The sequence below is a fragment of the Bubalus kerabau genome, chromosome 11 (genome assembly GCF_029407905.1).
Source record: "Bubalus kerabau isolate K-KA32 ecotype Philippines breed swamp buffalo chromosome 11, PCC_UOA_SB_1v2, whole genome shotgun sequence".
Lineage (NCBI taxonomy): Eukaryota > Metazoa > Chordata > Mammalia > Artiodactyla > Bovidae > Bubalus > Bubalus kerabau.
The window spans coordinates 46,642,678-46,655,033 of NC_073634.1; the positions used below are offsets into that span (position 1 = coordinate 46,642,678).

The 12,356-nt window shown below is 33.0% G+C and overlaps 1 protein-coding gene across 5 annotated transcripts in view; it reads left to right on the forward strand.

Annotated features, from left to right (window-relative positions):
- Positions 1-12,356, forward strand: part of SANBR (SANT and BTB domain regulator of CSR) — a 61,403-nt gene that overhangs the window by 12,155 nt on the left and 36,892 nt on the right. For 4 of the 5 annotated variants that reach the window (XR_008700369.1, XM_055540214.1, XM_055540216.1 and 1 more), the window contains exons 2-7: positions 453-611; positions 3,443-3,629; positions 4,439-4,532; positions 6,588-6,826; positions 9,620-9,678; positions 11,067-11,227. Coding sequence is in view for 4 of the 5 variants with exons in the window: in XM_055540214.1 (XP_055396189.1) it covers positions 462-611; positions 3,443-3,629; positions 4,439-4,532; positions 6,588-6,826; positions 9,620-9,678; positions 11,067-11,227 (890 nt within the window). In the remaining variant the exon portion in view is untranslated. Of the gene's footprint in view, positions 1-452; positions 612-3,442; positions 3,630-4,438; positions 4,533-6,587; positions 6,827-9,619; positions 9,679-11,066; positions 11,228-12,356 lie in introns of those variants that run through there. The other variant, XM_055540218.1, reaches the window with a different exon arrangement.

A 12,356-nucleotide genomic window follows, 5' to 3' on the forward strand; every position in this document is an offset into this window, starting at 1 on the left:
CCAGCTGTATATCCTTCTAGGCTTCCCCGATGGCTCAGTGAGTAAAGAATCAACTTGCAGTGCAAGGGTCATAGGAGATGTGGGTTCGATCCCTGGGTCGGGAAGATCCCCTCGAGGAGGGTAGGGCAGTCCACTCCAGTGTTCTTGCCCAGAGAAATCCCATGGACAGAGGAGCCTCATGGGCTGCAGTCCATGGAGTTGCAAAGAATTGGACACGACTGAGCAACTAAGCATGCACATCCTTGTATCCATGTATCTACCAATCCATAATATTCAAGTGCTATTATATTTGAAGAGACTTGAGCTATATAGTCTGTGTTGATTTTTACTTCAGTTTCATTTTCCTTTTTTATAGTAGCAGTTAATTCTTAGGAATGAATTATAACTGATTTATATTGTTCTGAAAACATTTGGATTTCAGATGCAAATAAATTTGTCTTCTCTATTTCTAGTTCCAAAAGATGAGTCGTGGATATTCAGAAAACAACAATTTCCTAAACAATAACAACCAGATGGTATTGGACATGATCCTTTACCCATTAATTGGAATCCACCAGACCATCAATTGGGAAACTGTGGCAAGGCTTGTGCCTGGATTAACACCCAAAGAGGTAAATAACAGTCTTCCAGATAGCTACTGAAAAGAAATCAGAAAAAGTAATCAATTTAAAGGTGTAACTACTAAGAAAGAAGTAGTATTTGAGTTTCATATATTCATATGCATGTAAAAACTAAATATGCATAAAATATGACCTGACTATATATATAATCTATATAGATATATGATTTATTAACCCACCTGCTATGATTAAATTCAGCCTATTTTACATATTTACAACTGAATGGGTAGATAAAACATTTGTAAATCCAATTTTATTATTAAATTGCTAATGCTGTGCTTCTCAGAATTGAGTAATGTATAGACCTTTTTAAAGGAAAAAACTTGAAAACTTCCAGTGATGACCCAAATTACTATCACAGTGGAAATTAAATGTGCACTAACAATACCAGGTATAAACCCACCTATACAATCATAAACCAAATTTTACATTTTATAGACACAAGGGAAAACTCAAACCAACATAATTTAAACTAATAAGCTTAATGTGATCAGTAATAGTGTTTTGCTGAAATTAAATTGCAATTATAATGCAAATATTGTATAGTCTTTTGTGGCACAAAATTTTTTGTGTTTAGCCTATATTGCCAAAAGCCCTTCAAAGCCTGTATTCTTTCTCCACTTTTCTCTCTCTAACTTGTGGTGAAGCCTTGTGTTGCCCCAAGGCATTACTTGCCTTCACTTGGCATTAGCACATCTCTTCTCTATTAAGTCTGTTTTCTACCTTTGTCTTAAAATATTCTGTCATCCTAATGATTCAAATGATTTTTATTATTGTAATCCTCAGAATCAAAACTTGCAACCTAAAAACTCTTATAGGGTACTCTTTCTGGTAATTCATCTCTGAACTCCAGTTTGAGAACACAGACCTCAGAATTTTTGCTGTTAAAAGGAACCCTAAAGTGAGTGAATCATCTCAGGTTTCTAGAAGTAGAAAGAACATTAGTGATTTTATTCAGTAGATTTTAAGCATTTTCACTACTGCCTTTCCCATGATATACTCTCAATACTTATAGAATCAGTGAATGAACCAAGTTCTACCCTCTTCTTTTACAGCTGAGAAAACATACCCACAGAGATTACTTGCCCTTGATTGTAAATCTTTGTGAAATGATGAAGGAACTTTGTGTATATTATCATTCCTTAATCTATACTTTTTCATCTTTTGGATTTTTACATGTTAGGTTTTAAAATGAGGCCAATCTGTGAATTTGACTATTTTCCCAAATTTTATTGTGAATATTTTCAAACATATAGAAAGGTTAAAAGAAGAGCATAGTATCCCTATATCCTTTATTTGGGGTCAGTAATTCTAGATGTTTGCTTGATTTCTTTATGTAACTTTTTTTTTCTTTTGACATTTAAAAGTAAGTTTCAGGGACTTCCCTGGTGGTCCAGTGGCTGAGACTCTGAGCTCTCAATGCAGGGGGCCTGGGTTCAGTCCCTGGTCAGGAACTAGATCTTGCATGTTGCAAATAAGCCCTGATGCAGCCAAATAAATAAATAGTCTAAAAAAATAAATAAAAGCTAGTTTCAGACGTCATTCCATAGACTGCAGCATACTTCTTAAAATAAGAATATTATTATATAACTACCTAGCTACAGTACCAACAGTAACTCTATCGCATCATCTAATATCCACTGCGTATTCAGATTCACCCAATTGAAAAAAATTTCTTTTTTTTTGGCCACGCTGCATGGCTTGTAGGATCTTAGTTGCAGGAGCAGGGATCAAATTTGTACCCCCTGCAGTGGAAGCACAGAGTTTTAACCACTGGACCGCCAGGGAAGTCCTTTACTTATATATCTTTTAAATGTGTTTTCAAAGGACTAAACCTTGAGTAGGCATTTGTTAGTAGTAACAGTACTATAATACTATTAGTAAACAGTCTTCATTAAAAAGGTGCTCAATATCTAGTGGGCACTTGGTAAATATTTGTGTAGTAAATGAATGATGCCATACCCAATGCGTTATTCACTTACCATATATGTGTGTACATAGTATAGATTTTTCTCCTTTTGTACCTCCCATATTACTTGGTCTGCTGTGTAACTTGCCATCCACATTGCTATTGATGGAGATTTAAACATGAATACTATTAGAGTGCTATCTGATGAAAACCTACATTAAGGAAGGCATTTTGTATTGTGACCTGAGAAATGACATTTTCATGGACAACTTAGCCTTACTATGCCTAATGCACTCTTGATATTTTCCAGTCTATTGTATTTTTTTTCACTGCTAATCTGGTCTTTCTAAATTCATTCTATGACTAACAATGAGTTAAGGGAGAACATCGTGCTAGAACAAACTGCCCAAATACATGGCCATATATTTAAAAGTGTTTTTAAGTGTTACTACAGTATTTTGTGCAGGTGAACCTCACTGTTGGTAAGAACAAAGACTCATTATTTTAATGAAGAAAATCTAGGATCACAAATCAGATACCTTTTGATTTGTTTTCTATTGAAGGTTAGAATTTGGTCTTGTTCCTGGTGGAAACTCAGTGTGAAAATAACAGCCAAGTTTTTAACTAAAGTTTTTAAATTGTCAACTGATAATAGACATAGATCATGGGGAAATATGGTTAGTGAAGGCATTCTTCATTTTCCTACAAGTGTATAAATATATTATGGCTTTGAGTTAAAGCATGTTTTAAAAAATCTACCCTGAATTTTAAAAAAGAAAAAAGTAAGTGAGAGGCTTTCATGTATTGAAATACACACTGGTTTTCTAGCTGTTACCCAAGAGATTAATTTTTCACTTATAAAAGATGATTAAAATCCCCCATACCTGCATTTCCTTCCTTTATGCCTTTACAGTGTGCAAAGAGGTTTGATGAGCTGAAGAGCAGTGGAAGTTCACCTGTGGACAACCAGTATAGTCCCCTCATGGCTGCTGGAGAGAGTCCTGTTGAAACTTTAGCCACATACATCAAATCCTCCCTTCTTGACACACAAGGAGAATTTCAGGAGACTCCAGTTGGTCAGGATGCAGTTTCTAAAACAAGTAAGATTTTAAGAGCAAAATGCAGTACTTGTCCTTATGATAATTCTGAAAAATATTATGCATTCCAGTCAACTTTATTTAAAGGGTAATAGAAACCTTAATAGGAAAAATCTGTTAGTATTTGTATCTTCCTGAGCTTTAGAAATTTGTCTTCGCTATATTTTTAAAAAATTTAGATGTTAACATATAGGCAAACACTATTACCAAAAAAAAGGTTTTCACTATATTAAAATCCACTACTCCATTGTGTTAGCCTATTTGTGTCATAAAATTTAGAGGAATTTGACCTGTACCTTTTACTTAATTTTTTTTTTAACTGAGAGAATCTTGCTTGTCTCTCCCGATACCTTTTTTATAGCTCCCCTCTATGAAAGTCAGTAGTAGCTTCAGATGACACAAAAGGTATGGGAGATGTTCTCCACATTACATTGAAAATCATAGCTGGTTTTAGAAATCTTCAATGTAGTGAATTGTTTTAATCTCAGCAGTAGCAGAATATTGATACAAAAATTTGCTTCAGGAAGAGAAACTATATTGTAGGCTTTTGAACATTTGACCCCTGTCCCTACATACCAGGTTAGTATTTTTTTTTAATCTTTAGTGTAATGTTAGCAATTTGTGACTGTTTTTCATACTGTTTCTTTCATATACCTTTAAAAATATTAAGGCACCTAACAAAGTACCATCTTTAACTACTCTTGGAAACCATGCATTTATAGTATAACCATTCAATAAGTAAGAACCCATTTTCAGCTAGAAATGCTAACCTCCCCCCTTTGTTTTTGTATGTGTTTGTTTCTGTATTTAAGGAAGACATAGTATAGCTTCCACAAGGAATTGTTCTTCAGAAAGTGAAAATTGTACTACTCATAATGGTGGAGAAAAGACTGAAGAATCTGAAGGGTAGGAGGCTGGTTCTTTGCTAGATAAGCTTTTAATATGAATATCAACTTCAAATTATAAAATATATGAGTGATGATTATATATATCAGTTACCATAATTTAGGAATTTCACATTACACAGTTGCTGAAACAGTTGATCTCAGGGTAGTTGATGTGTTGACCTATGAACAACTGCTTAATAGGTGAACATATGGCTTATTCATACTACTTATAAATTAGACAACAGTTTTCCACTTTAAAAATCCATTTTCATCTTATAAATATTAGAAATAACATCCATTAACATAAAATTTTGGAAAGTAAAATTTAAAACCCAAAGAAAAATCTCTGCCATTAGTTCTACAACTTTATTAAAGAAACTGGATGTGTATTTTAGAACTATTTGGATATAATTACTCATTATAGAAACATTTAAAAATTAAAATATGTATTTCAATGTAATGCAAGTTTTAATAATTTTGGATTGTTTTGTGTATTTTACATACAAAAAACTGCACATATTTTAAGTATTCATTTTTGATGAATGTTAGCCATATAACTAATGAAGATAACATTTTCATTATCTCTAAAGGTTTCTTTGGGCATTTTCAGTTTTGATAGTTTTTTAATAACACATATCATAAAATTTACCCTTTTGAAAAGTTCTGGGATGGATTCTAGAGATGGATGGTGGTGATAATTGCATAATAATATGAGTGCATTTACTTTACGTATATTTTACTACAATAAATAAAAATTCACCCTTTTGTAGCTTAGTGAATTTTACTCACATAGATTTTTTTAAAATTTTATTTTTACCGTGACAGATATTCAAACAATATATTCTTAATGTTCAACAAATACTTTTTCTTGGTTGCATGGCATGTGGGATCTTAGTGCCCCAATCAGAGATCAAACCCGTGTCCCCTGCATTGCAAGGCAGATTCTTAATGACTAGACCACCAGGGAAGTCCCCTCATGTAGATTGTTAACTGATAGGTTTGTTTGTGTAGCATAAAAATTTATCAGGTTGATTTTTTACTATTATTATTTAGCATTTCATGTTTTGGCCCAAAATTTCACCGAATTTTCATATTTCATTATACCAGCCATTACCTGTTTATATTTTGACCGTAATGTCTTTGGAAGAACAATTTGCAAAGTTACTTAAATTCCTTTATTTTGACAAAGCACTGATTATTAATCTTTTTTCTGTTGCCAGTGTTACTTCAGATGTAATTTCTTTGTGTTAAAAATTTTTGAAGTTCATTTAAATGCACATTAAATTCATATTGTAGATTAGTGTATCTCTTCCTATTTAATCGTTTCCTTTTGTAATGTAATGACATGAAGGCAGCTGTGGATCACATTAGTATTTCTTGTTGAGGTAATATAATTTTCAAGGGCATATAAATTCAAAGAGTATATAATTTTTGAAGTAGTCTTTCTGATATATAAACCTATTCTTAAATTGTTTTTTAAATAAGTAAATAAGCACATTGTAGTGTTGAGTTTTTAAACCACATTTACTGATTTATATTTATTGAATGCCCAGAAACAAGCTTTCTAGCTGTTAAAAATAACAACATTGATATGCTAATTATTCACTATTCAATGAATAATTTTAACTTTTTCCCATTCACTAATAGTAAGAAGATTCTAGTGTTTCATCTTTATCTCCTTTCTGTATCCATTACCATGTAAAAGTGCCGTTTTATGTTCCCCACAAGAACTAGAAATTGTAATTTAATTTTTCTTTGTGAATTGGTATTTTTTAAAAACACTATAATTATAATTTGAAAATAATAAGTTTCAAACCTTTTATAAGTTCTATAGTAAAAAAATTTTGTTTTACTAAGTCAGTAGCTTAACTAAAATTAGTCATAGTTTTCAGATACAGATCAGCATTCTAGAAAGGTGCTAATGTAAACTTCTGAATGTCAAGCCTTGTAAAACTGATATGTGGTTAAAACCTTGAAAAACATCTGGTTCTGATACTTCCAATAAATGTCAATGTTATTGGCTCCTCTTCTAAAACTCTAATAATTTCATTTCTGTGTAACATTTTTCATGAAGGCCAAACATGGTGATCCATGTATGTGATGAAGCAAAAAACTTGAAAGAAGATTTTATTTGCCCACGAGATCTTTTGATATCAGAAATGAAGTACTTTGCTGAATATTTATCTATGGATGCCCAGCGCTGGGAAGAGGTGGACATTTCAGTTCATTGTGACGTTCACATTTTCAACTGGTTGATAAAATATGTTAAAAGGAACACTAAGGAGAATAAAGATTGTGAGATGCCCACTTTAGGTAAAAGACAATCTATTACTTACTTTGTAGTGAAATTCTTGTGTCAGTTGGTAGTTGCTTCAGGCAAAATAGGAAATGTGGAAAATTGTTCAAACCTTAGTATTTATGTTCAGATTAGTAATCACCGTTTAGGAAACTGATACCTCATTCTTTTTTAGCAAATTTTAGTGAATTTATGGCAAATGGACAGGTCTCTAGATTAGCCATTTTCACTGTATGTTACGATGACCGACCACTGGTGTCCTGAAGATCCTTTTAGGGGATCCACAAGGTCAAGGGAATCTGCTTAATAATGCCGGGATGTTATTTATCATTTTTCCCTCTGTGTTGACATTTGTCCTGAAAGTGCAGAAGTAATAGAGGATAGAACTGTTGGAGCTTTAGCACACATCAAGGAAGGAGCATCACATTCTATGAGGGGTCACTGTGTTCTTCAGCCCATGTGCTCATAGTAAAAACGGGAAAAAAAGAAAAGGCAAAAATAGTTTCTCTTAGGAGTATCCTTGATGAGGCAGTAAAAATGACTAATTATATTAACTCTTGACTCTTGACTATACATTCTTTTGACATTCTATGGGATGACACAGGAAGTGCACTCTTGCTGCACACCGGAGTATGATGGTTGTCTGAAGGAAAAGCACTTGTACAGTTGCCTGAGTTGCAAGCTAAATTAGCTGCTTTCTTACAAAACCATTTTTACTTGAAAGAATGGCTGACAGACCCTCACTTAAGCATCTGGCAGATACTTTCCTCCTTTTTTATTTTTTAATTTTTCTTTTGCTGCACTGCACAACTTGCAGGATCTCAGTTCGCCAATCAGGAGTTGAACCCCGGTCACGGCAGTGAAACTCAGCATCCTAACCACTAGGGCCAGGGAATGTCCCAGGCATAGTTTTTTGAAAATGAATTAAGTGAGCCAGTCATTGAAAGGGAAATAACTAACAATATTTGTTGCCAGTGATAAAATTCATGCTTTCAAGTAAGAATTAAGAGTTTTGGGAAACTTGTATCTGCTTGCATGTGCTTGATAGTTGCTCTATATTTAAAGACTTTTCTTTAAATATTAACAAATAAGACTTTTTAATATAATGTATAATGAGATGTTTCAACATTTGGAAGATCTGCATAACTCAGTAAGCCAGTGTTTTTCAAATGATCAATGCATGATGTTAACAAAAAATAATGCATAGATTAAAGATCCATTCTCATTGCAAGGTAAATCAGACAATTTTGAGATAGCAGAATAGGAAATGCTCTTAGTATGATTTTGATTCCCATTGCAACTAACCTTTAAGAAAGACTACCCACAAATTCAGTGTGCAAACAGATGTGAGAATCAAACTATCTGCCCTTAAGTCAGACACTGAGGAGATTTATAGAAAATGTCAAACAGTGTTATTTTCATTTTTTTTGAAAAATACAGTTAGTTTCATAAAATTATGTTAATATGTAATGAGTTTATTAACTCATTGAAAAAGAATAATAAATATTTTAATTTTTTTCTGTTTTATTTTCCAGTATAGTAAATACGGATAGATATAACCCACTTAAACAAAAGCTTTCTAGGAATCTCAGCTTTTAAGATTCTTTTTTAAAAGAGGTCTTGAGAGCAAAAGTTTGAGAATCAATGTTTTAGATGATAAGAGTAATTACTAAGTAATCTTTTTTGGGCATTGACTTGTATAGGAAATCACACTGGTGGGGTTTAATATAAGTATTTCTGTGCACTAGAATTACAATTTACAGTAATATCAAAATATTTCTAATTTCTTACTAGTAAATAAATCTATACTGACAGTATAAAAGTCTTCTGAGGAAGTTCATAATTTAATACCTTTTTGTGACCAAATTAAGGGAAAAGGTTTCTAATGGTTCTTAAAATTACAAAATTGCTAAATCAAGATTTTCAACCAGTCAAAAGGTTAAAAAAAAAAGTGGCGCAAACTTGGTCATTCTGTAATCTTGCACCTTAAATCAGTGGCTACAAATGTTAAGCTTCTATAAAAGCAATCTTTAACTAGGAAAACTAGCAAAATGCTTAATTACATCACTAATAATCCAGACCTTGGGTCTTAACTGTAGTGGATCATATTATAGTTGAAATTTTTCACCAACTCCTTCCTCTCTTTACCATTTCTTTTTGAGAACCTTCCATCTAGAATTGTTATTTAAGAAAAGATTGGAATTACTTATTATAATTATTGTGTACATAGTCCTTTATTTAGGAGGACTGTCTTAGTACTGTAACAGTAAATATCAAAATGTTTCTTTTTCCTTAAATATAACTCATGGAAAATGACTGAGGTTTACTGAAAAGATGGCATCAGCCAGCATCCCCTTTCCCTGGTTGTGCCTTTGAAGTCTGCCTTTTTCATTTTTGCAATAGTAAATTTTCTATTATCTTTAAGAATCTTTTAAATTAAGCATTTGTTCATAACAAGCATTTGAACCACTTTTGAAATAACTTCACTGTGATTTTTGTGTGATGAGTTATATTCTCAATTTTAATTATCCTTTTCCCTGGTTTAGTTAAGGAGGAATTAGTATATATCATATCTTTAGCTGGAGTCTTTTTACTCGATGTAAATCTGATTCCAGGGCAAATTTGCTATGTTTTCTCTATACCCTAAATTTTAACTTTGCATTTTCTTTCTTGCATATAAGCCATAGTAAGATTTTATTAAATTGTTCTTATTAAAGTAACCTCGTCTTTTAAGGTGAGAAGGAGCCTGTTCTAAGGAGATTGAGATGAAAATCAAAAGGAGAATTTAATTTTTTCTCTCTCTTTTTTAGAGCCAGGAAACGTCATTTCAATTCTTATTTCTTCAGAGTTTTTGAAAATGGATTCACTGGTAAGTATTAACAAAAGATCCAACTCTTCTATTCACCTATGCTTGATTTAACATATAACTTGATGTTTTTTTCAAGTGTCTAGAAAATTCGGAGACATCTTCCTAAAGTAGTTGTTGATTCAAGACTGTGATTCATTAGAATCAGCTGCTGGTGTTTGGAGGTACTTTGTTGTATTCGGAAAGGCCTAAAGCTACTGTGTGTCATTTGCGCAGGATGCCTATAAAGCTAGCAACTTATCCTCGGGGAAGGAGTTAGCTGTTGCATCAGATGAAACTAAACAGCATTAATTTTGCCCCGAAAGGGATTTGGCCATAAAACCAAATTAAAAGAAAATTAATTGGAATATATTTGTTTTACTATTTAAATAATTGGTTTAAGCTTGTACTGCTTATTTGTGTCTTTCATTTATAGTTAAGCAAACTAAGAAATGAATGCCCAACTGCTAGAAGATATAATTTTGTATGTGTAAACCACATGCTTATGTCTGTTGTTAAAAATAGTTGATGAAACATAAAAGCACAATATATCCATATCAGACTCTTAACACTGAATATATTTTTCTTCTTTTTCCTTTTATTTAATAAATTTCTTTATCATTCAAATGTTTTTTTATATTTTTTGTAGTTTTAAATGAATATTAGCTTTTCACCTCTGGTAAAACTACACAGAGCAAAATATTCCTTTACTGTGTTAACAGATGTGAAGTTCATTTATTTGTTTGAGGTTTTATTGTATTTTTGTACTCCTTAGTCCCTCCCTCTTCTGTTGCTGGTATTAATTGCTTCAAGGGAGGGTTATAGGAAAAAAAAGAGGGACTAAAAGAGTCTCTGAGTTTTGATTTTTGTAATCTAAGACCTAAAGCATGATTTTTATGTCATAGCAAAATATTTAGAAGAATACATAATTAATCAGTGCTGTTTTTCCCCAAAACACTATCTACCTTGAAAAGTAAATATACCTGACATTGAAGAAAGGCAGAAAGCAAGCACAGCAGAACTGAGAAAACCCTAAAGTGACTGAAATTGTTTCTGTTAGAGAAATGGAGACATAAAATTGTCACTAAGTTTAGTAATAGAAAGTCACATATCTGTACCCTTGAGTTTGTCTACTTAAGATTTATATCTGCCACAATCATGAAAGATGTTCATTACATTGTTGTTCAAAATATTCTAAGAAGTTTGAAATTTTTTCTAGCTATGTTTGTATAAATTTGACCTACTAGACCACTTTGGAACAGTATAGTTTAACACAAACAGGCAGAGCTAAGTTATTGCCTAGCAATACATGGGTTAAGCCTTTAATGAATCTTTATCTTTGAAAAGTATTGATATGACATTATCCTTTCTGTTTCTATCTTCAACACTTATTTTCTGTGTTTTTTGTTTAGGTTGAACAGTGTATACAGTATTGCCACAAAAATATGAATGCCATTATAGCTACCCCATGCAACATGAACTGTATTAATGCAAATCTTCTTACACGTATAGCTGATCTGTTTACACACAATGAAGTTGATGATTTAAAGGACAAGAAAGATAAATTTAGGAGGTAATTTTTAAAATTTAATTTTAAAGGTAATGTTCCTATTAGAAAACAATATGTTATTTTTATTTCATTTTAGTAAAAATTCTATATTTAGAATATATTTGGAAATCTATTTCCATTTTATTTTAAATGAATTAAAATATGGGGCTTCTCAGGTGGTTCAGTGGTAAAGAATGCACCTGCCAATGCAGGAGATGCAGGAGTTGTGGGTTCAATCCCTGGGTTGGGAAGATCCCCTGGAGAAGGAACTGACAACCCACTCCAGTCTTCTTGCCTGAAGAATTCCATAGGCAAAGAAACCTGGTGGGACAGTCCACAGAGTCATAAAGAGTCCGACACGGCCGAGAAACTGAGCGTATCTGCCTGAAGTAAAATATATTCTGAGCTGATGGCTTGAGGTGAAAAATAGTAACTAAATTAGTTACTTTGTATAAGGCGTATATAAACAGATTATGATGGTGACTTATGTTAAAAATTATCAAGACAGGGCCTTAGTATAAAGGGGAAGAGTTGTGTGAGATGAGGTCAACAGCGTTAGGAGCTGTTTAGGTCATACAGGGAGTGTCTACTTTCTTCTAGGTGGAATGGAAGCAGAGGAGTGGCATGATCTGGTTTGTTTTTAAGAAATCAGTCTATTCTGTATGGAGAAAAGACTATAAGGATATAAGAAGCAAGACCTATTTGAAGTCTAGTGCAGTGGTCTAGTGAGAGATGGAAAGCTTAGGACTAGAGTTAGAGACAGGGGCTCTGGAAGGAAGTAGGTGGATTCAGAGTATGTTATTACAAAGATTTGATAGATTTTCAAATGTGATGATATGGGAAAAGAGAATATTTTAGGATAATTACTAGGTTTTAAGGTTGAGTAACTAAGTGAATGATAGTGTCATTAATAGAGCAGTGACTGGGGTGAGGGGAATCAGAAGATGTGTTAGGATCCTGTTGCTGCTGCTAAGTCGCTTCAGTCGTGTCCGACTCTGTGCGACCCCAGAGACAGCAGCCCACCAGGCTCCCCCATCCCTGGGATTCTCAAGGCAAGAACACTGGAGTAGGTTGCCATTTCCTTCTCCAATGCATGAAAGTGAAGAGTAAAAGTGAAGTCGCTCAGTCGTGTCCGACTCTCAGCGACCGCATG